The sequence below is a fragment of the Copadichromis virginalis genome, linkage group LG20, assembly GCF_057382275.1.
Source record: "Copadichromis virginalis isolate Kocher_CV1m ecotype Utaka linkage group LG20, C_Virginalis_male_GT1.1, whole genome shotgun sequence".
NCBI classification, from domain to species: Eukaryota; Metazoa; Chordata; class Actinopteri; order Cichliformes; family Cichlidae; genus Copadichromis; species Copadichromis virginalis.
Genome location: NC_140637.1, coordinates 9,021,587 through 9,045,907, shown reverse-complemented (window position 1 = coordinate 9,045,907; position 24,321 = coordinate 9,021,587). Strand labels below are relative to the sequence as shown.

Below are 24,321 nucleotides of genomic sequence, written 5' to 3'. Positions count from 1 at the left end.
GAGGTCATTCCTACACCTGCAGTGTGTCATTATTTTGTTTCCAACACAGTCATACCGGTAATAAAACAAAAAAAACAACAAAAACCTTTTTAAGGTTCAAAGGTTTTCTGTATTGGTATATTTAAAAAAAAAAAAAAAAAAAAAATTCTGATAAATGCAACCTCAGGTAAACTAATCTTCTAATTATTAGGAAAAATACAGAAGGTAAGAAGGAGTTTGGCGTCCCCAGGACATGGACACCTTGCAGTCATTGAGTCAACAATTGCCTCCTCTGTATACCAAAGTATTCTAGTGTAGGATGTGAGGTTAGACACACATCAGTGAGAATACAAAGTGCAGCAAACATTCAGTCCATTAACACAAAAACAAATAATGCTGCTAAACAAAAGCTTCAGCTGAGACTGTAGCAGGATCTTGTAACATGACTGATCACAAGCACAGCAGCTAATCTACAACAGACTGACTGACAAAATAATCAAGGTGCCTCATCCGAAGCCTCTTGACTGCACTGCTGTAGCTGGACCTACAGAGAGATATGCATGAACTAATGCTACCAACTCTCAATGAACTGAATCAACTCTGTAAAAAAAAGTAGGCCAAAATTCCTCCACAACAATGTGAGAGAGACTAATAAACCCATAAAGAGAATGAATGCTTCAAGTTTATGGCTGCCAAAGCTTCTATGAGCTACTGAATCCTAGCATGCACTCTTTCACACACTGCTGAAGTTGTTTTTAACTCAAACGATTTTATTTTTGTCCTGATACATAAAACTTGACAATTAAAAAATGTTTTGAAAGAGTCTTTCAATGAAGACATACACGTTTTGTTAATAAATATACATATAAACAGGATTAAAATGATATATTCACAATCACTGTAATTTTTCGGGCACTGCATTGTTGACACAGTGCAGAAACCCTACTCTGACATTATCAGATTGGCACCTTGTTAAGTGCAAGGCCCACAGCGTCTGCTACAGCCTAAAATAGATAAGTGTAGTAGTGGGCAAAGATGATATCCACTGCCCCGCTTGACCTTGCATGTGTCCTGGTTTCATATTTACACAGTAACATAGCTTGTATAGGAGGAAGAGGGCACCCTCAAGTGTTTACTTGGAGCAGGCACATTTTTCACTTTACAACAGTGTGTGGGGCTGATGATTGAGCTCAGATTAGCTGAGATTCATTTAGCTTTATGAAATTCATCAATTTTGTCCACTATACCAGTGCAGCTTACAGTAAGATAAGAAGATTTGGAGATCAAGTTAATTTTAAAACCCCAGTCATTTATAGACTACTAACTGACCAGCAAGCTCGTTGTATGAGCTGTCAACTTGACGAATAAACTTACCAGATTAAAGAATACATTTTGTTACTATTGTAATAATTTAAAATATGTAACCACCATAGGTTACAACTTGTAGTCTAAGCATTTATTTTAACATGTCCTTCCTTAGCAACTCTTGTTGTCACCTGGAACTTTTAAAAGGTGCTCAGAATACCTGGGGACTCTTTTGGTTTGAACACCTTCGGGAAAAAAAAAGGTTGGGAAAGACGCTACCGCATTTAATGTGTCACTCGTTAACTTGTAAACTCCAGCCTTGTTAGACACCATTACATTTAAATAATATGAATTGAAATAATTATTTTCTGTTGGGATAACCTTGCCATACTATGTTTCATCTCCCAGTGTACCCTGTAGGCAACAAACTAGAAACACAACAGAAATCAGTGCAGCTGGATTTAAGCAGCATTGGAGCCCTAAAAATGTCAGAAATCTGTGTGTTATCTTCAAAGGGTCTACAAGTCACCAGTATGAGAGTAAATACAACTTTGTATGAATACTGAAGAGGAGCTTCATTAAATTCTACAGCAATGAAATAATATATATGAGGGGGCGGATCTTCCGGATGTGACGGCAGTGTCGGAAACGCTGTCAGACGGGAGTGATGCACGTGCTGGAGTTAGCTGCAGAGAGAACATGAGCACTTGTCTGTTGAGGTTGAAGAGGCTCGAAAAAGCAGCGAATATCTCTCACGGTGCCGTTTTCTGGTCCTCTTCTTTTCATTAGCACATGCTCAGGCTGCTAAGAGGGCGCACGGAGGAGCCTGACGACGCACTGAAGGGTAACTGAACGAGGAGGAGAGCAGCTCGCGGCGCGAAAGAGGAAAGTTGTCGGTGTCTGAGCCGGTGCGGCTTGAGAGAGTGTTTTTGTGTTTCTGTATGCGCACCTCGGCAGCTTGTTAGGGTGATTTATTTACAGTCGAAGGCTGATAAGAGGACTGGTGAAGGCTGTTTGGACAGCATGGCGGACTACCTGATCAGCGGGCAAACCGGTTACGTCCCCGATGACGGGCTGACGGGACAGCAGCTGTTCAACGGAGGAGACGGACTCACATACAAGTAAGGACCTTATCTCTATACCTGTATCCCTGGTAAGCAGGCCAAGTTGGGCTACTTAAGTTTGTACGTAAGTGGTTCATGTTTCTCAAGACATTCTACTAATATTATGAAGCGAAAATCAGGGTGTTACTTAATTGTTGCATTTATTATCGTGTAATAGGTGCATTATTGCTAGGGCTTACTTTTAGCTCAACGGGGATAGCGCCCCCTCAAAAAAGAGAGGATCCTACATTTCCCAGAATGCAGTCAGTTTCAAGAACAAGAATTTGTTTTGTGTGCCTGTGTTTTGCGTTGTTAATGGTTTTATTTTTGTTTGTTTTGTTTTCAAGCAAATCTAGTGGCATTTAAATATGAACTCGCTGTTTAAATTTCGCGCCTTTTGAAAATCTGCCTTGTACGCAGGATTGAACGTTTCACGGTGAATCCACTGCCTCTGTGTAACTGTGCAGCTGTATGTATTAGCAGGGAAATCCCAGCAAAATTGTTCAGTGAGGTTTTGAAAGTCTCTATAAATTTTAATTGTTTTCACTTCATAAATCGGGCATTGTGCGTCAAAGGATCACTGGTGCCCTTCACAGCTAATAATACTGGACCAATCTGAGTTGAAGCCTATTGGAAATTAGAGGGGTGAACAGTCCTTCGGTGCACACACTTGCCCTAAATTTAGGCTCTGGCTCATGCAGTCCTGTGTTGTTAAGCTGGATCCTGTGGACCCTGGCTATATTTAGAACGTCGGCCCGGTAGTCCTCTGCACAACAAAACTGTTTATTCTTTAATGAAATTGCTTTTTACTCAGCAGGGAAAACTAAGAATCTGATTCACTGATTATCAAATGATCCACAAGATGACTCTGAAACTTTTCAGCTTTTTCTACCCCCCCCCCCCCCCCCCAAAAAAAAAAAAAAAATCTGAATGTAATTATTTCTGACAACCAACCAGTGACCAAGCAATCCAAAATCCAATGATGAATTAAAACAATTTTTAAGCAATTAAAGATTTCAAAACTGTTATATATTACAAACAAAATAAAAGGAAAGCAAACAAATTGTGTTTTAGTGTTTCTTCTTTTTTTTCTAAATGGGTAAGAAAATAAAGCTGTATCAGCGAATCCTTTGACCCACTGGAACCCCAGGTTTAATCGATTTTAAATGCTGTTCATGCATAATAAAGTGCTGTGGCTTAATGACACACATTTTCTCAGGTCGCATGGATGAACATGCTTTCATACCCTTAGTCTGTTTCTGGGCCTCTTTGCCTCTACTCTGCTCCATGTATGCAGTCTTGTGAACATGACACTCACTGATGATCCCCGTCCAAGAAATTCATGTTATGTCCAGTTTGCAGTTGCATAAGATGTGTTCTTTTCTCAAATGCCATAACTATTTCTGAGCTTAAAAATCACCTGCTCAATATTTAACCTGTCATGTTCACTATTTACAAAAAATACTTACAATTAAAATTAGTGTATTATTCCTTTTAACTCTTGGAGTGAAGCCAGTTTAGTCAGACATCGGGGGTTAAAGTGTTTGACATCTCAAAGGAAGCTTCAGAACTGTAGGCTGAAAAGATCTAAACTTTCTTTTACTTTAACTGTTTTTGTTTCTCCCCCAGTGACTTCCTGATTCTGCCAGGCTACATTGACTTCACTGCTGATCAAGTGGTGAGTTGAGTCGACAGACGAATAATTGCCAACATGCAAAATCTGGTTAAAGCTGATGTTGTAGTATTATACTAATCCAAGCTGGATAATGTTCAGGGTGGGAGCATATGAGGTGAGAGTGAGGATTATGAGCTGTGTGCCTCCCATCTCTAATGTTATCTCACAGTGCTTCCATAAATTGCACAGTTTGTTTTCACTTTAAAGAGACTCTGTAACTTTTTCTAAATGCTGTCACTGTGACGTTCAGGGGATACCAACTAACTACAAAACTGGCAAACCGAGGTGGGGGCACACCTATCTAATGTTTACTAACTTTAGCCTTCATGAGCTGCTGGTCATACCAGACCAAGTAAGGTTGTAGCAGAGAAACGCCTGTGTTTATTGCTCTTGAATGTTGTGCTCTGAGAAATGTCACCAAAGGCTGCACCAGCATAAACCCATACAGCACCGTGGCTCACAAGGTTAAAGGCGTCGGGGGGGGGCAGGAAATCTGATAGTGTGTTTGATTGAAATGACCATTTCTCTAAGGTGGTTAAGTTACTTCTACTTCTTTTTATCTTATTACTTCTACTTTTTGTCCTTCTCTCTGTAAACACAATAACTTGTAGAAGTATCGAATGAGTTCTTAGCAGAGGTGTAGAGTGGGGTCATGTTATTAGCTTAGTCATTGTCTTAATGATTTGTTGGTTGAAAATTGACAAAAAGCCTTATAACTTAGAAACTATGATTCTTACAAGTGTGGTGTGTATTCTTAACATATAGCAAGTACATTATAAAGATTTAAATTATGTCACATTTGTCCTTTGACTTCTTCTAGGTCAATAGATTGATCTGAAGGTCTAGAGCTACATAAAATGACAGGCAACATTTTGTCGACTTGGGATATTTTTGAGTACAGTGATTCATTTTTTTGTAGAGTACAATAACAGGTTATAACTGTTTTAATACAAAACAATTAGAATACATGTGCAGCATTCCTGAATACATTTTTCTTTTTTAAGCAAAAACTCATGATCTAAAGCTTTTAATTTGCTCTTTATTATTGAACAGTTAAACTAATTTTACCAAACCGTACAATGAATGTTACAGATGTACTATAGTCACATAAAAACACAATTATTCTCAAAAGTACAGTGGGGCAAAAAAGTATTTAGTCAGCCACCGATTGTGCAAGTTCCCCCACTTAAAATGATGACAGAGGTCAGTAATTTGCACCAGAGGTACACTTCAACTGTGAGAGACAGAATGTGAAAAAAAAATCCATGAATTCACATGGTAGGATTTGTAAAGAATTTATTCGTAAATTAGGGTGGAAAATAAGTATTTGGTCACCTCAAACAAGGAAAATCTCTGGCTCTCACAGACCTGTAACGTCTTCTGTAAGAAGCTTTTCTGTCCCCCACTCGTTACCTGTATGAATGGCACCTGTTTGAACTCATCATCTGTATAAAAGACACCTGTCCACAGCCTCAAACAGTCAGACTCCAAACTCCGCCATGGCCAAGACCAAAGAGCTTTCGAAGGACACCAGGAAAAGTATTGTAGACCTGCACCAGACTGGGAAGAGTGAATCTACAATAGGCAAGCAGCTTGGTGTGAAAAAATCAACTGTGGGAGCAATCATCAGAAAATGGAAGACATACAAGACCACTGATAATCTCCCTCGATCTGGGGCTCCACGCAAGATCTCATCCCGTGGGGTCAAAATGATCATGAGAACGGTGAGCAAAGATCCCAGAACCACACGGGGGGACCTGGTGAATGACCTGCAGAGAGCTGGGACCAAAGTAACAAAGGTCACCATCAGTAACACACTACAACGGCAGGGAATCAAATCCCGCAGTGCCAGACGTGTTCCGCTGCTGAAGCCAGTGCATGTCCAGGCCCGTCTGAAGTTTGCCAGAGAGCACATGGATGATACAGCAGAGGATTGGGAGAATGTCATGTGGTCAGATGAAACCAAAGTAGAACTTTTTGGTATAAACTCAACTCGTCGTGTTTGGAGGAAGAAGAATACTGAGTCGCATCCCAAGAACACCATACCTACTGTGAAGCATGGGGGTGGAAACATCATGCTATGGGGCTGTTTTTCTGCCAAGGGGACAGGACGACTGATCCGTGTTAAGGACAGAATGAATGGGGCCATGTATCGTGAGATTTTGAGCCAAAACCTCCTTCCATCAGTGAGAACTTTGAGGATGAAACGAGGCTGGGTCTTCCAACATGACAATGATCCAGAACACACCGCCCGGGCAACAAAGGAGTGGCTCCGTAAGAAGCATTTGAAAGTCCTGGAGTGGCCTAGCCAGTCTCCAGACCTCAACCCCATAGAAAATCTGTGGCGGGAGTTGAAAGTCCGTGTTGCTCGGCGACAGCCCCAAAACATCACTGCTCTCGAGAAGATCTGCATGGAGGAATGGGCCAAAATACCAGCTACTGTGTGTGCAAACCTGGTAAAGACCTATAGTAAACGTTTGACCTCTGTTATTGCCAACAAAGGTTATGTTACAAAGTATTGAGTTGTATTTTTGTCATTGACCAAATACTTATTTTCCACCCTGATTTACGAATAAATTCTTTACAAATCCTACCATGTGGATTCATGGATTTATTTTTCACATTCTGTCTCTCACAGTTGAAGTGTACCTCTGGTGCAAATTACTGACCTCTGTCATCATTTTAGGTGGGGGAACTTGCACAATCGGTGGCTGACTAAATACTTTTTTGCCCCACTGTAGGTGAAGTATATTAAAATGGGTTTCAACAGTGCAAAAACCAAAAGCATGCACTTTGCACTTGTTTTTACTGTACTACACACTCCAGTACGTTGAAAAAGAACAAAGGAGAAAAATGAATACATAGAACACACAATTCTAGTCCCAAAGTAAATACTGGCTAGAGAGTGAGCTGCCTTGGTGGAGGTTTGTGCTCTTGGAGTCTGTCTTGTTCATCTTAGACTTAGTTCATGCAACATCATAACCACATTTGTGTCAGAGCTGCAGTTTCCTTTTGTTATTGACATAGAAAGCAACAGTCTGACCAAATATATGTGTAACTTGGTTAATATGCATCCTTTTTACAATGCACATTTAAACAGTAGCTCTGAACTATTTTCTTTTCTCTTTTTTTTCTTTTTTCAGCTAGTTTTGGTGTGTTCATGTTTGGACTGGACTGTTGTAACGAAGGAATTTCTTCTATGGTGATTTTAGGTGGCTCAGCATGTTGAGATATGCTGTATAAGCATTCCTTATGTTCTTTTAGTTTTAGGGTGACTGATGCATTGCTCTTGCATTTCACTGAGCAAGCATTTACTAGGACTGTTAGAGTTTGGAGGCCTACGGTCAACATGACCCCACAAAACAGGTTTTTGGGCATAATTCAAGAGTTTTGCACAAATGTCTATTAAAATAAAAGTAAGTAATGGACAATGTATTTCAAAAAGGATAAAAGTCACTTGCATCTCTCATGTGGCTTTAATTGAAACTGAGCATTTAGTCCACTTTGTCAAAAATAGTTTGTATCAGAAGATTAAAAAAAATATTGTCTGTCACCATGAGAACATGTTAAATTTACTCCACAGTCACTCAGATTAAAAACAGTATGTTGTGTCCTACTGACATATACTATTGAAGCATAGCTGTAAGTAGAAGTACTTCTCTCAGCTGGAAAACAGTCAGATGGTGGTGAAACACCTCAGACGACATGATTGTCCTGTAAGTTGAAAGAAATGTCAGTGCCATTCATAAATCTGTTTAGTTGCCTTTCTTCGCTCCAAATATTTAACTATCTAAACACACACAGTCTAAAAACTCTGTTTCACTCTAAAAACATGTCTAAAAACATGACATGTTTTGTGCTGGTATGTTGTAACAAACTGATACATAGTGTCAAGTGTTTTAATGTCCAAAAAAATGTGACGTTGTAATGTCACAGCCATTAAACTGAAACTGGTTAAATATTTCCACCTCTGCTTACCCCACTGTGTGAGGCTTGAAAGGTTAAACTGAGTGTTTCTGTGTATGTAGGACCTGACATCGGCGCTCACCAAACAAATCACCATGAAGACCCCCTTCGTCTCCTCTCCTATGGACACTGTCACTGAAGCCAACATGGCCATTGCTATGGCAGTGAGTATAACAACCAAAGGCATTTATTGTTCTGTCATCACATCTGGCCATCCTCAGGCACACACGCATGTGTTATCTCTTCTTGCAGCTAACAGGTGGTATAGGCTTCATTCACCACAACTGCACTCCAGAGTTCCAGGCTAATGAAGTTCGCAAAGTCAAGGTAGTGATTCTGTGTTCAGTCTGTCTCTTGTCTTTTTTATGCATGTTTATTTTCATCTTTCTTAACTCGTGTCTTTTTTGTGTGCATGTGTAGAGCAGTGTATTTGTCTGCTTCCCAGCTTATAGAGTATAGGCAATGATTCCTTTATGTTCCTTTCACCGCTCCTTTTTTTTTTTTTTTGCTCAATCTTTATTTTTCCACATCCCCATCCTGTTTTTTCCCCCTCCTCATTTCCTTCCTCCCCTTCCTTCTCCAGCGATATGAGCAGGGCTTCATCACAGATCCTGTGGTGATGAGCCCCAACGAGCGAGTAAGGGATGTCTTCCAGGCCAAGGCACGCCATGGGTTCTGTGGCATCCCTGTCACAGATAACGGCAAAATGGGCGGCAAGTTGGTGGGCATCATCTCATCCAGAGACATCGATTTTCTGAAGGTGGAGGACCACGACCTTCCACTGAGTGAGGTGGGCATGCAAAAAATTGGTTTGATCTTGAAATTTACATCTCAAAATGCTCTAGAGACACTTTCTTAGAAACCTTTGTAATATTTTTCTCACAGGTGATGACAAAGCGAGATGATCTGGTGGTTGCCCCCGCTGGGGTGACTCTGAAAGAAGCCAATGAAATCCTCCAGAGGAGTAAGAAAGGTGTGTAGGTTGTTTCGTGTAAGACCTGATAATATGATGATTAAGTTGGGCCAGTTGATCAGATTTTGTCCTTGATCATAATTTTGGCTTTCCACAATTGCGGGAACATGATTGACTGTTAATGTGAATGTGTGCCCTGCTGGTTGAACACAAAGCAGTCCCTAAATCACTGCCTGGCGGTGTGCCAGCACATACCAGTCACAGCTGTTTCCTGCATGCTGCAGCTTAAAGTTTCCTGGATGTACTCTGAATGAGAAACAGTACAAAGACAGATAAACAACAGATATCAAACAGTCAAAACAAATAGCAAAAGTCTGGCACAGCAAAAGGCAAAGAGGTTGTTATTCTAAACAGATCTTCATCCATTGTTTGGAAATACTTTAGATTTAGTGCGATCTGCAAAGCAACAAACTAACTTCTTCAACCACCTGAAAACACTTCACTAACTGTTAGGGCTGGGCAATATCATACCGTTCACGGTAATACCGGTGTAATGTTGGGCAATGATAAGAAAATGAAATATCGCGATAGAATATGGGTAAAACGTGCATGCGCAGTGCCTTTGATTTCATACGCACATGGCGGAAAAAGCATGGCGGCGACGGAGAATGAGAAGGGCGAAAGCGGATCGTTGAATGAAACAGATGAACCAGAATTGGTTTGTAAAAATGCTGCAACTTCAGTGGTGTGGAATTGGTTTAGCTTTCATCCGTCAGATACACAACAAAGCACTATTTTTGGTAGAGCATGCTAGCGGGCTGTCGTTATTACTGTGGGTTTTTTTTGTTTTTGGGTTTTGTTTTTTGTTTTTAAAATACGGCACACTTAAAATCAATTCTTTGATTTTTGATTTTTTTTATTAGATTTTTTTTTTTGCATTAATAAAGTTGTGGAGTTGTAAAGTATTTTGTCTAGTGTCAATTATATCGTCAGTTATATCGTTATCGCAAATTTTCACATGTATATGGTGATAAATAATTTTGGTCATATCGTCCTGCTCTACTAACTGTGGTAAAATGACTTCATGAAGGCAGAGGGGGGGGAAAATGCATTGTCTAAGCTAACACTGGATGATTCACGTTATCCAGTGTCAGTGCAGACATCCATAAAAGGTGAACCTGAGGAGTCCATCAGCACATCTATCCGGGTTACAAAGACTCACTGAAATCACCAATACAACTGCATTGTCTAGTCAGTGTAGGGGACAAAAGATATGTTATCCCCTCATGCAATTATTTTCTCAATGTGGGATAGAGCTGCACTGTAAACAAACTGTGGAAGGGGGAACAAATGGGATCTCACAGCCACTGTGTTCTGCTAGAGCTCCACCGATATATCAGCTGGCTGATAGATGAAATTGTAAAAACTAAAAAACAACTTTCCGCCATGTTAATGTTGCACTGTTTGTCCACCAGAGGGCACTTTGTAACGTCCTTGTTGGGGGCACCTAAGAACAAGCTGATCTAAGCAGAATTTTGCAGAGTGTAAATGAGTAACCCATGACTTGTAGTGACAGTAAAACAAGACCATTGTTAAACTGCTTTGTCATTATTTTCTCAGTAAGGATAAACTATGATCATAACTACACATAATAATTGTTATGGGAATCTGTTTCATGTGTCTGAAAGGGGAAAAACAAAATCAGCCAATGTTGGATTTTTAAACCGCCAAATATAGAGTAGAAATATTGTTATTGCTCTTAAAAATCTTGTATCTGTTGGGCTCTCTTTGCTAAATTTTATTCACATATGTCATGCTGGTACAGTGAGTAGAATGAGACTATTTTGTCTTTAGGTGAGATGGATAAACGTCTTATTGTTTTGCAAAGATTTTTAATAGGAATATAATGCAGTGTAAAAGTGACAGCAGTATTCTGTTTTTTGTGTAAAGTTTATAAAATGATTTATTTTTCTTCCAAGAGATGCCATGACTTTAGTTGATGAGGATCAGTTTTATTTTTCTGTAATGATTTGTACATTAGTTGGAATGTAGCACAACACTGTTGTGTTGATGTTAAAGCAGTGCTCTGTTTACATTACAGTGCAATAAAAGTTTTTGGCGCAAAAATCTGAATAATCGTGATCATAATTTTGGCTATTATCACGAAGCCCTATGATGGGGAAAAATGTACCAAGGAACAGGGTAAGCTGCTTCTAAGTGCACAGCATGAGCATGCTTTCATGCCTTTGGTTCCTCCTGCAGGTAAATTGCCCATAGTGAATGAAGAGGGGTCCCTGGTATCCATCATCGCTCGCACAGACTTGAAGAAGAACAGAGACTTCCCCTTAGCTTCCAAAGATTCTCGGAAACAGCTGCTGTGTGGTGCAGCCATCGGCACACACGATGACGACAAGTACCGACTGGACCTGTTGGTGCAGAGCGGAGTGGATGCGGTTGTACTAGTAAGGACTTCTAATGTGCTTTTTAAAGGCATGGAATGTTTCAGGTGCAGAGTTTGGGGGTAAATTAAGTCGTGTTGAAACTGGGGACGGGGCTTAAACTGGGACCAATTTTTGGTTTTGTCATGCAAGTAAGAGACCTGCCTTGGTCCACTGACAAATATTTAACTAAAACCACTTAATGAAACAGTGTGCATAACCATGGAATCTGAAAAGAAAAAGCAGTCGCTTGGATGAAGGACAGAGTAGACCTGCCAATTATTGTTTAGAATACACAGTTTTTTGTTGTTAAGGGGTTATCTTCAATCTGGGTGAGTCTTCATGTCTTTGAATGGGAAGATCATGTTATGTTTCATCTCTCTACCTCCAGGACTCCTCTCAGGGCAACTCGATCTTCCAGATCAATATGATCAAATATATTAAAGAAAAGTACCCCAACCTGCAGGTCATCGGTGGCAATGGTAACTTCACTTTACACACACTAATATTTTCATATGTAAAGTATTCAGAGAAAGTATTTTCTAAAAAGAAAGTGTTCACTATAGAATGGATGCTGTTTTCTATGTATGCACTTGTCAGAATGGTCCATGATAAAGGCGTATCGTGCAAAGGGGGAGCGACACATCCTACATTTGTTCACAGCCAGTGGGCTTGAGTGTTGAACATTCATGTCTTTGATTGTATTTGCTGCTCATTGATCTGTTGCTTGTGGTGAAAATTACTGTTTGTTTGTTTTTTTTCCCTCCTCTGTGTCTCACCCGGTCTGTGGCAGTCGTGACTGCAGCTCAGGCCAAGAATCTGATTGATGCAGGAGTGGATGCACTGAGAGTGGGGATGGGCAGCGGCTCCATCTGCATCACGCAGGAAGGTGAGTGACTGAAGGCAAAACTGTACAGACAACAGGCACATCACTTCCTGCTTCCTTTTATAAAACTGCTCTAAACCAGTCTGAAGCCTTTGATCTGTATGGTGTAGCAGCTTCTGCTACAAAATGGCAGCAGTAAAGTTCTTCTGCAGCAATAAACAGTACTTAAAGTCTGCTTTGCTTGTTGAATCCTAAAGCACGGACCAAACCAAGAATGGAAACCTAAACTTTCACCCTGTGTAGTATATCGTATTGAAGGACAATTAATTCTGTATTTTTGTGTACTTTATGAGATTCCTGATGGAAACGTGAGCATTTCCAGTTGCTTAGTTTGACAATTTGTTGCATTCAGGGGTAACTGTTGTTGACAGTTCTGACCCTTTCTACTATCTGATGTCTGATCATCTTTGTACATCATAGGCTGTGAAACATTTATGCTGCAGCCTCATTTTATTATAGAAAATAACAATCAATTATTATGGTTTCTGCACTGATTACTCAAATTGGGCATAAAGCTGCAGTGCTAGTGGACTTTAAGTCATCCTTTGTGAACTTGTCCTCTAAGTTAGACAATGCGGTACATGATTATGGTTTTAAACTAATGTTCATTGAGATGTTTTATTTACACTGGGACATCTATTTAGTACTTAAGTTATGGTTCTGTGGAGCTGCTATTACTGTGTAGCAGGAGTTTGGGTTAGAAAGTTGAAGTTGTTGTTTTTTTTGGGGGAATGGGGCCTAGTGGGTGGGGGTGAGAGGTACTCCTCAGTTTTTGTTTAGCTTTTTGTATTTGTTTTATTTTTCATTTATTTCTTTAATCATGATACTAAATCTAGCCTGCTTTTCATACACTCCTTTTTTATTGATTTGGTGAAGAGTATCAGCATCACCCCATTAGCATCACTTTTGTACTAAGACTGAGATTCTTTTACTTAAAACTTGTTACACGGCAGGCTTTCCCACTCTCACCTTTACTTTTCACTTTATCAGTAGAGCCTCTCTCAGCCACCTCTCAGAACGTCTTTGTAGTGGTGTAGTGCAATCCTGTGGCATAGTGCACAGGATTGCTATATATGCAGATGATTTATTATTATTATGTTACAAATCCAACGACTCACCTATCTGCTATTATGGAATCACTTTAAAATTTTGTCTCTTTCTCCCATAAACCTTGATACACAGGAGCTTAGACAAAACGGAGCTACCTTTCCGTCTAACTTTTTCTGGCTTTAAGTATTTAGGAGTGCATATCAAGTTTAATCCCTTGTTGTGATAACCCTGTTGTAATTGCCTCCGTGGAAATTTTTTTTTTAATTAATTAATTTATTTTAAATTTGGTATCAATTCCAGTGCCACCTTAATTTTGTCTCTGCCTCTGCTCTGACCCCAATCTGTAATAATCAGCCCCCCTCTTCCTTTCATATATGTGCAAGAAAAGGAGTCAATGTTTTCATTATAATTTATTTATTTATTTGTTTATTTTTTTGGAAAGACAACAGTTTTCTCAGTTTTTAGTGATGTCTTTTGTACAATTTGCCCTCATATTTATTCAGCTGTTTTCAAATAAGACACACTGCATCCTCTGCTTCCCCAGAGTTTCCATGTCAGCCCCCCAAGCATTTGTGGGAGGACTTATATGAGTTGAAGTCTCACAGTAAGGCTCTTATCTCATGAATATATACTTTCATTACTGCACTGGCCAATTACTCAACCAAAAAGATCACTTCCAGTTGAGAAAAGGAACTGGGTCTTAAATTTGGGGAAGATTACTTGGAAAAAGTAATTGATAGTATTCATACCTCATCCTCATGTGCAAGACTCTTCCTTACTTAGTTTAAGACAGTAAATACAGGGTGGGTGTCACATGGCCCTCTTCCTATTTGGGGGGGGGAGTTATATCAAGATGGCCGACTTCTAAATGGCCACCATGGTCACCACCCATCTTGAGGAGTTTGCCCTCTCACATATACTAATGTGCCACAAACAGGACTTTAATATCACCAACCATTCCATGTTATTACGGTGTATCCATATAAATGGCCCACCCTGTAGATTGTATTTGTCAAAATCAAGACTATCTAAAGTATATTCTGACAACCTCGACCTGTGCGGCAGATGTATTACCTCTCTGTGATTTAACTCGTCTGCCTTACACTTCAATCATACTGGACTTTTTGTTGGCACATCATAGAATTTAGTGTTCCTCGAAAGCTCTCCACCCTCCAGCTACATCACTTTGGCTGAAAGATCCAATTCAGACTCAGAGGGTATGCTAGTGAGGTTTTATAGATGCAGCAGCCTTTTATCATTTATTTTAATTCCTTGAAAACATTTGCACCTGGCTAATTTTGAGTATCACATTTTTATTTTATTTTTATTTTATTTTTAAATATTCGGTTAGACTTTGGGATGGGGATTGGTTTGGATAAGCTGTTTAATTTGGTTTCCACAAAAGCTTCACAATGTTAATGGCTTGAACTGTATTGATTTATACCTTTTTATTTGTTTTGTTTTTGTTGGGCCTGATATGTCAAACTAGATTAGATAAGAAAATTCTATAATTGGTATTTAAAAAAAACAAAACAAAACAAAAACGTACGAGCTGATCAGGAAACTCCAATGTAAAGAAATGCAAACTTTGTGTAAAACAAACAGCGGTGCTACAATGAAAATCTACAGTAAAGCTACAGAAGTTAAAAAGCGTACGAGTGCAGACTGACTGAACCTGGTATGTTTATAAGGCAGCTTGCAGAAGGCTGACAGCAGCTGTCCTACTTTATATGGCAGCAATACCTGCAACAACAGGGGTGCGTCTAAAGGGGGGTATGGGGTGTACTAGAGCATATTTATTTCAAGACTAAAGTGACGTTATACTGCAGATTTAGATTAATATAAAATATAAATTACGACTTAAATTGTACCAATATATATGAATACAAATGAAAGCTTTTTCTTAATATATATAGGCCACTAAGAATATACAAGCCACTAAAACTCTCAGCCACTGACCTGGCATTATTAGCTTGGACACTGAATTATAAGTAGTTGTTGTTATTATTGTTATTATTATTAACGTCACTCATCTGAAGGTCTGCTTTCTGCAGCAGAAAAAGTATCAAAGCACAGGGCCTCAGAAAATCTGAGAATTTTTATGTGCTCGTGTTTCTTCATTGCACACAGCACATGCTCCTATAGAGGCTTAAAGGTTAAACATACATACATACATACATATTGCTATGTTTCTAATGATTTATTTTTGTAAATAAATAATTACAAAATATTTTTGTTAATGAGACAACTACTTATTTGATTAATTGGTTGAATGATTGATAGAATATGGAGAATATAAAATAATTGCTAGCTGCAGCTCTAATCCTGACTGTTTGCCTTTTGGAAATGAGGAAAGCTTTTTGTTTAACCCTTTACAGCCGATCGGAGCGGGCACGCTCCATTTTGCGTAACTATTTTTAAATCCCGGTAGCTCTGCAACCACGTAAGCTAGCGCAATAATTTTTTTTGCATATGAAACCGGAGGAGTTGTACTTACATCTTATGCCATCAGCTTGTCCTAGGTCACAGTTTCCTTCCACATATAGCTTTGCAAAAACTGCATAAAAATCACTTGCAGCAACAAAAACATGATATTCCAGAAACACGCTTCGCCGATCCGATCAGCTGTTTGTAACACTTCCTACGTCCATCAGCGCGAACTATCACATGACCGCATGACCTGCCCGAAACCGGAAGTGACGTCATTTTGCGGAAATGTAGTTTTTTTACGATTGGGGCCTTATGAGCCTATACTTGTGTTTTAAAAAGTTATGTTTGAGTTTATGACTTTCTGTGTCGTTTCTGGGATGCTTAGGACTCATATTGCACAGCTGGAAATAGTTTATTTTGATGCATATGCTGTTATTTTGCAAATTTGCACTATAATATTTATTTTCGTTTTTCCTGCAGTGTATAAAAATTGGTGTATTTCAAAAATAAAACTATGAAGACACTCAAAATAAATTTCCTGTGGTGGGAAACTAGTTTGTGCAACTTTTTTGTATTTACAGTTTTGAGGGATAAGCCTCTTAAATTTCTCTAACTAGAAATATATGTTAAAAAAACAAAAACGATTTTCAATTTTTTTGTAGTTTATTGCACTTTTTTGCAATTTATGTAATTACTATGCACCTAATGCAGACATATTATTAAAGTTTGGGCTATAATGGTTGTATTGATGTATAGCAACTTGAAATGCTCCCAAAAATGGCTCCACAGCATGTAAAAATATAATATATGCTCTGGCGGACTTGGTTCTATGGTAGGTCTTAAAGGGTTAAACTCAGTTTAAATGTTATAACTGAATCAGTCTGTCACTTTTATGAGTTTTGTTTGTCTGCTGTAGTGAGGCTCTCTCTGTTCCTTGTTTCTGACTGCACTTGTCTCTATGTTGACTATGATTCTTGTGATATCATTAGGCATTTCTTGTTCATTTCCTTTTGCTTGTATTCTGTTTTGCTATCATCTTCATCTTGCCAGCTTCTTACCTTCTGCCTTCCTTTCTGTCTGCCTCCTGTTCTCTCCCCTACTTCTCATCCTGGTACGTGCGTGCGTGCGTGCGTGTGTCAGCTCCCCTCAGTGTACCACCAGCTATAAAGCTCCACAGCCCCAAAACCCCAACCACTGTTACGGGATACTCCAGTAAGTTCCCCTGCTGGTGTGCACTAGGCTCGGTTTGGCTCCATCATCACAGTGTGTCTCCCCCTCCCCCCCCCCCCCCACCCCACCCACCCCCACAGCCTGCTGCATTAATTGGGGTTCAGCTTTGCATCTGTAGGTGTACTAGAGTTTTAGAAGTTGGCCTTTGGGGTTTTGGGGTTTTTGCTTGTTCGTGTGTCCACACTAATTTGTCGATTATGCTGAGTAGGGATGGGTACTGGTATCCGATGCCATTATGGCACTGGTTCTGACATAAACGGTAATAACCAGACCGAAAAGCAGCGCACATTTCTGTGCTTTATTTCGGTGCTTTTTTTCTTCTTCCTGAGATGTCATACACTTTGGATTCTAGCCAATCATTTTATCTTTGCAAGCGCAGTAGGCGGGCCCAGGTACGTACGTTCTTTTAGAGCAGAGCTACAGATTAAAAATGCCCAAGGCGAAGCGGTCAACATCTGGCTGTACTTCACAGCAAAAGATGCAAACTCAGCAGCCTGCAACAAGTGCTTTAAGGTGATACCGTGCAAAGGAGGTAACACCTCGAATCTGATCAAACACCTGGCGACATAGCATTTTGTTAAAAGCCAAGAAATGCGCCATTTTTGATAGCTTGCTGCGAGACCTCACACCGTGCACATCTACTGCACGTGGGTTGCCTGTTATCGGACCCGGAGTTAGCAACATCCCCCAAAAACCCCAAGAGTCCTGGCCCCTAGCCCTGCCAGTGTAGCAGAAATGATGACGGATGATGATGGCAGCAGCCGTTATTCTCTGCGTGAGTAGCTTAATGTTGTCTGTGTGTAAACTAACCACGTTATTGAATTAATGCATGTAAGGTGAACTAGCAAACACCTTCGTAGTTACATGCGGCTGTCTTCTTGTTTGATGGCAGATACTCCCTTCACCCTGGCCAAAAAGGCTAAAATGACCAAAGAAAAAGTGGAAAACAGCTAAACACGAGAGGTCTTTGGACAGTTTGTTTTTTTTTTTCCATTGAAAAAGTATGGTATCACTTCCAGCCAAGAGTGATACCATAAATCCCCTATAGCTGCAGAAAAGGCTAACATTGTTATCTTTTTTTACAAAAAAACCCAGCTGAACATGAGAGGTTTTTGAACCAATTTTGTGTTCTCCATTCTTTAAGCACCGGCACCGTTTCAAAAGTACCGGTTTGGTACTGGTATCGGATAAAACCTAAACGATACCCATCCCTAATGCTGAGTGAATGTTGCTCTTCTTCCACCCACTTTCCTGACCTTTTGATTTCTGTTTGAAGCCATCAGATTGAGACACAAATGTAAAGATACTATTGGTGAGATAGTGGCTGGGTTCAAAGGCCACTGCTTATTGTGTTAGGCGTCTCATCCATGTCTAACACACATTCCTAACATTGGAACAAAATAAAAAGCAGAGGATTACTAGATGGTGTGACTAGCTACCACAGGGTGTCTCTGTTCAGCACTTGTGGTCATGTTTGTGTGCTGGTTGGGACAGACTTTGCTTAAGGATATAAATGATAAGAATTAATCACCTTTGTCTACAATGTGGGGAAAGATGTTAAAGAAGTCGCTGCCACTGTTTTTGGCTGAAAATTAATCTGCACTCACCTGCTTTGTGGGTTCGTTTCTGCTTTGACCCTGCTTTTCATGAGTCAAAACAGAGTAGAATAGTAAAGATTTGTAGCTTGAACCTATTGAGCTTCACTGTTTTAGAGTACGGCCATTGCATATGATAACAGTTCCCTCTGAAACGTTTTTGTGTTTTTCACTGAATAGAAGCAGAGTAGAAAATAAATAGGGATCCAGTATTTCCCCACATAATCAGATTAAAGAACTGCCACTTTATTGAGCACTAGATTTTTACTCGTCTTGGTCTTAAGCTGGGGACATGAGTCCTTCCGCTCCGCAGCCTTGGTGAGCTTGGCAGTTTTTCTAGTTGTTCACCTGCTGGAGGCTGTGGTTTTGGTGGTTCTCCAGCTTGCAGCAGAAACACTCTCTTCGCCAGCTGCAGTCCAAGATAGAGTCCGAGATCCTCTGTAGAGGGATGCAGCTGATTGATATCGAGGGCTGCAGCTGATTGATATCGAGGGCTGCAACAACGGCAACCCGGATAGATTGAACAACCAAAACCTGGTTGGCAGTAAATATACCTTGCTGGCCCACCCAACTAAAGTCTGTGTGGGGAAACACTGGAATCATTAGTGCTGGTAAGTACCTTGCAGTCCTGAGTTGGAAGGAAATGACGAGTTCAGCGGTTTAATAAAAGGAATTGGAATGTTGGGATATTTGTGTTTTGGCACTTTACTTCTGTTGCTTAATATTAGAGTAGTTGATCTTTTGAAAAATGGCTTTGAAATCCACTGAAGAGTCCTCTGCAGCTACAGGCAGCGTGTATTATGAGAGTTTGATTCTTAGAGCAGTGTGGTATTTCTCTGCTGATGTGACAAATTTAATGTTCCTCATTTTCACATTTAACAAACATAACAGACATGTTCCCAGTTTGTCTGCTCATTCACTTTGTTTCTTTTTTCTAAACGTTGAACAGTTTGTCCTATTATTAGTCAGTGGAGATTTCTTTCCTCTTGCCTTCTCAAACTGTCAGACATATGAAAGAACAATGGCTAAATGATGGAAAAGCTGAATCTTCCAAACTGAGGCCAGTTCTTTAGCTAAATATGTTATACCGTGGTGTTATCGGCTGATTTTTAAGCAACTTCAACCACTTAAGCTTAAAGCTAGTTCTCCATACAACAAGTGAAGAGCAGGTGTAAAGTAAAAATGTTGGCCATCATCACACAGCCTCTGTCACTGAAGACAACATTCTGCGTTTTTAAATAACCGACTGAAGCAATCCCCTACATTGTTTACAGATTGAATTGAATTCAATTTGTTTTTTATTTTAATGACAAAATTACTTTTCATAAGGTTTTATCAGCCTGAGCTTGCTGCTAAAGGACACATTAGCAAGATGGCGCATACTGCTAGGTTTACTCACAATACATTAATGTGGATAGCTGAGTTGTGCTTGGTTTGGTGGTTTCAAGCTGCATAAGATTTTTAAAAGGCTCATATTAGCTGAAACCTCAGGATCAAGCTTAGTCAAGACAAGTTGGTGCATCTGGCTCGAGTTGTGTATTTACAGTAGTACAGAGGTTCTTTACAGGGCACCTTTCTCAGTTGTACCTGTTTAATCCACCTTCATCTGTTTTTTCCTCCTCTCTCCTCGACAGTGCTGGCATGTGGCAGACCCCAAGCCACAGCTGTCTATAAGGTTTCAGAGTATGCCAGGCGTTTTGGCGTTCCGGTCATCGCTGACGGCGGCATCCAGACCGTTGGCCACACCGCAAAGGCCCTAGCACTTGGAGCATCCACAGGTATGGATTTGATCATCAGGTGAACATGCATTGAAGCCATGTCGAACGAGAAAGAAACACTTGATTTTTATCTTCTTGTTTTATTACTGAAGAACTGATTAAAGAATTTTAAGATGCAACATAATAACTAGAGATGGCACGAAACCACTTTTTAATGTCCGATACCGGATATCATAAATTTGGATATCTGCCGATACCGATATGAATCCGATATAGCGTATTTTGTAATCAATAACGGATTTCTTTTTTTTTTTTTATAAATATCTTGCTGCATTTTGTATAAGTTCATACTCAAGTTTTAAAAAAAACAAGAGACTGAAGCTATTCTGTTATACCTGTATGCAAAAAATACACTCCACCCAAAACATGTTATAGTTCAGCAACACTGATCAATCTAATAAATTTAAACCTACACCATCCTCCCTATTCTGGTATTTTAAAGAGTACTTGCCTACCTAACTAATAGGGTTGCCAACTCCCAGAAAAAATATTAGAGAACCACCCCCCGCCCCTTAATCGATGTAATCAACTTTAATTTAATGCAAGTGTAAAACAAATGCACAGAAATCACTTATTTTTCTACAATAATTAAATAGATTCAGCATCTTTCTTCAACAGAATTGCAGACTGCACAGATGGTACCTTCCCAAAGGAAAAAGTACTATAACTTACTAAAGTGTATATTAGACTTACTAGTTACTATATACAATAATGGATTTCTATACATTTAATCAGATGACCACTTTTGTTGTAAGATTCAGATAATTATTTATTCAAAGTTTTTAAATGACATAACAAAGAAAAATATTCTTTGTGCCCCTGGCCCCCGACAAAACTTTGCTAGACCCGCCCCTGCACAGTTACCAGCCGTCAGCTACGTAGGAAAGGATCCTGGTGTTATTTGTCTCTCAGAAACAGTTCATAACTTCCCTTCAACTCATTCATGTCACCTAAAAGGTAAACCTGTTTCTCCATCACCCTGCTCAGCTCTGATGATTTAGTAAGAACATCTCCTAGTTCCATCTTCATGTTTCCCTCTCACCACATATCCAAACCGATATCGTGACCAGCAGCTTTTACAGCCGTGGCTCCACCAAAACCTCAGCTGACACTAGAAAGTAATATTAAATACATTCTAACAGCAGCTTATCACGCTTAAACGTGCTGCTGTTGTTTATCCGCCGGTCTCCTCTTTCTAGCACAAAGTGGGCGATAAACAAACGAGAAAGAGTGGACTTGTGGCAGAAAAGCCGATCAGCTGATCATTTTCATGCTTGAAGTGATAACAGGGGAGGGAGGGGAAGTGAATGAGAGAAGTAGTGTTGATTTTTTAATTCTAGCTGAAGTACGGGACAAATCGCTTCCTTTTCACCTCAGTATGGAACTCCGATCGCCAGGCCAGCTGTGGCTCAATATATCAGTTGTTAAGCTTAACGTGGAAATACTATGCAAACATTTAGGCATGAACTTACACACTTGCTTTACTTCTCTGGGATAGTTTTGGCCGAGATGAAATGCCGCGGTTAGGAAGCATGTAGCGAGGCTCCAAATACTCCACCAGACCGCCGTCAGGTCTCGCAGACAACAGCCGCTCTGTCACGTGACACATACTGCTCCGATGCGCCGAGCTGGGTTACGCCAAGTAGCGCGTTTTGTGAGGTGATTTTGTGATACTTCGGATCGGATTACGTTTTTTTATTTCTCTCCGATATCCGATCCAGTAATTTAGGTCAGTAACGGACCGATACGTAATATCGGATCGGTCTATCTCTAATACTAACTGCACCCTACAGTTAGTGAGAAGGTAAAGTCTGACTGTGGAAAGAGCAAATTTAAAAAAAAAAAATCAATCACCTCATTGTTGTAATCTCGGCACAATTTTATCTTTGACTTTTTTTTAATATATATGATAGAGTTAAATGTTTCAGTAACTTTCTTTTTCTGTGTGTCCAGTGATGATGGGTTCTCTGCTGGCTGCTACTAGTGAAGCTCCTGGTGAATATTTCTTCTCTGATGGCATCAGGCTGAAGAAATACCGTGGCATGGGCTCCCTGGACGCCATGGACAAAAACCTGGGCTCCCAGACCAGATACTTCAGGTATCAGTAATACAACAAGGGGCTGTCCACCTTACACAGCCAGTCTGCCTGTCACGTTGTTGGGCCTTTCTTTGCCAGTTTTCCCCAGCAGACAACACTTCCTCATTTCATTTTCAGTGGTTTGCAGAACACAGCTGTTGTACTGCTATGTGGTGGTAAAGAATGATGAGCCTGCTAGAAAAGTATGGCGCTGGCATTTCACTTTAAAAAAAAAAAAACAAAAAAACCTTCATCTAATAGACAACCTCTAACGAGCTTACAAAGATGTTCACTGAACAAACTGGTCTAAACAGGCTGTTGAAGTTGATATGCTATCAGTGAGCAGTAGGTTGCCTAACAAGGGGTTCTGTCCACACTACTCACTCCTTTCTCCCTCCTCTCCCCTCCCAGTGAGAACGATAAGATTAAAGTCGCTCAGGGTGTTTCCGGAGCTGTGCAGGACAAAGGCTCCATCCACAAGTTTGTTCCTTACCTGCTCGCTGGCATTCAGCACTCCTGCCAGGACATCGGAGCTAAAAGCCTAACCCAACTCAGGTAAAAACACAAACCTGTCAGAGTTAACGCTGCACTCTGAGAGAACTCAAACAGCCACACAAGAAGAAAAATGAATGTTTAAATACTCAGAAGCAAGCCAATAAAAAAAGTGATTAAATGTCCAGTGATATTTGAAGCATAAATCATGATCGATATGCAGTATGAATTTTACTGTCTAAATAAACACTTTCATTTGTACATCATACAGAAAGGTTTTTGAACTTTTTTTTTTGGTTGCTTTTATCAGATAGCACAGCAGGGAGTAGACAGGGCAGCTGGGAGAGAGCGTGGGGGAAGATTGGGGACCAAAGTGGTGCTCAACAAATTTTTTTTTTTTTTTTTGCAGAAATGTTTTTGACGACAAATACATTGACAGTTATAGGGGGGGGGGGGGAAGGAATTCATTACGAAGTTTGAATCTGATGTACTTGACACATTTTGTAAATCACATTAGTGTGATGTGGCTGACCAAGTACAGTCAGGTGTATTACAAGTTCTATAGCTTGGCCATTATCTTGTATTTCACAGAAATTTGATGTCCAGCTTTATTCTTATTTCCTTAAGTTTTATATTGTACTTAATTTCTCACCATTTCTGCTGTCATCTAACAGCTGTTTTCTTTTTTCCTTCTCCAGAGCCATGATGTACTCTGGAGACCTGAAATTTGAAAAGAGAACAACATCAGCTCAGAAAGAAGGCGGAGTCCACAGCTTGCACAGGTACACACGCACACAGACATGGGTTTTCCTCAGTTTCATATTTCATGGTCTTCAAATTTCCTAGTTTCATGTCTTACCACAACCACACAAGCCTTCAGTTAAACTTCCTCTTTAGCGCCTGTAATCAGGCTACTGCTGTGTCTGTCTTAACAGGAAACCTCAGGGAGTATCGTGGATAAGTCGTGTGATCTTTTCTTCTCATACTCTTTCTCCCACAGTTACGAGAAACGTCTCTTTTAAGGAGAAGCTTGTCTTCTGATGGAGAATCCTTCCAACAGACATTATGCAAAAACACTACTTGCCAGATCATCTGATAGCTGTATTTGACGCACACCCACACTTCTCATTAGAGTAGTCTGTAAAGATCAACCTCTCTCAAACTCCACTCTTCCAGTGATCCATTAGTCTTGCTGCCGGTGTCATCTATGCATAGTCTGTTTTAAATGTGAAGGACTGAATTAAAGCATTTCAATAAGTGCACGGGTGATTGTGTCATGAAAATATCCAGTGCTTTTCATGTTGTTTCAAAGTATTTGAACCCTGCTGTGTCCATTTCAAGATGAAAAATGTCCAGTAATAAAGCATGTTTTTCATAAGTGGCTGTGGTCTGTTTTTGTTTAAT

General features: G+C 40.0%; 1 protein-coding gene and 1 long non-coding RNA gene across 3 annotated transcripts; one reads left to right on the top strand and one right to left on the bottom strand.

Moving 5' to 3' along the window:
* Positions 1–2,137: 2,137 nt before the first annotated feature.
* On the top strand, positions 2,138–24,298 carry impdh2 (IMP (inosine 5'-monophosphate) dehydrogenase 2). Of its 2 annotated transcripts, XM_085444490.1 has the most exons (15): positions 2,138–2,405; positions 4,017–4,065; positions 8,091–8,192; positions 8,281–8,355; positions 8,612–8,818; positions 8,914–9,001; positions 11,204–11,403; positions 11,771–11,861; positions 12,173–12,268; positions 16,886–16,957; positions 20,205–20,348; positions 22,302–22,446; positions 22,837–22,980; positions 23,616–23,699; positions 23,918–24,298. In XM_085444490.1, the coding sequence occupies exons 1-15, from the start codon at positions 2,308–2,310 to the stop codon at positions 23,937–23,939; spliced, it is 1,617 nt and encodes a 538-aa protein (XP_085300616.1). In that variant the 5' UTR covers positions 2,138–2,307; the 3' UTR covers positions 23,940–24,298. The 2 variants fall into 2 exon arrangements, with proteins under 2 accessions (XP_085300616.1, XP_085300617.1); XM_085444491.1 differs by lacking the exon at positions 16,886–16,957.
* LOC146684315 (uncharacterized) lies at positions 8,521–23,632 on the bottom strand. Its single transcript, XR_014917230.1, has 2 exons — positions 23,570–23,632; positions 8,521–9,247 (listed from the first exon to the last, which is right to left on the bottom strand). It is a non-coding gene; the product is annotated as an uncharacterized LOC146684315 (long non-coding RNA).
* Positions 24,299–24,321: the final 23 nt, after the last annotated feature.

What these genes read in the sequence shown, in the direction of transcription:
- impdh2 (XM_085444490.1), top strand. Translation starts at nt 2,308, where the DNA reads ATGGCGGACTACCTGATCAGCGGGCAAACCGGTTACGTCCCCGATGAC. An exon ending in ACATGGCCATTGCTATGGCA is followed by an intron (nt 8,193 to 8,280) that starts GTGAGTATAACA and finishes CTCTTCTTGCAG; the next exon opens with CTAACAGGTGGTATAGGCTT. An exon ending in GCAGGTCATCGGTGGCAATG is followed by an intron (nt 11,862 to 12,172) that starts GTAACTTCACTT and finishes GGTCTGTGGCAG; the next exon opens with TCGTGACTGCAGCTCAGGCC.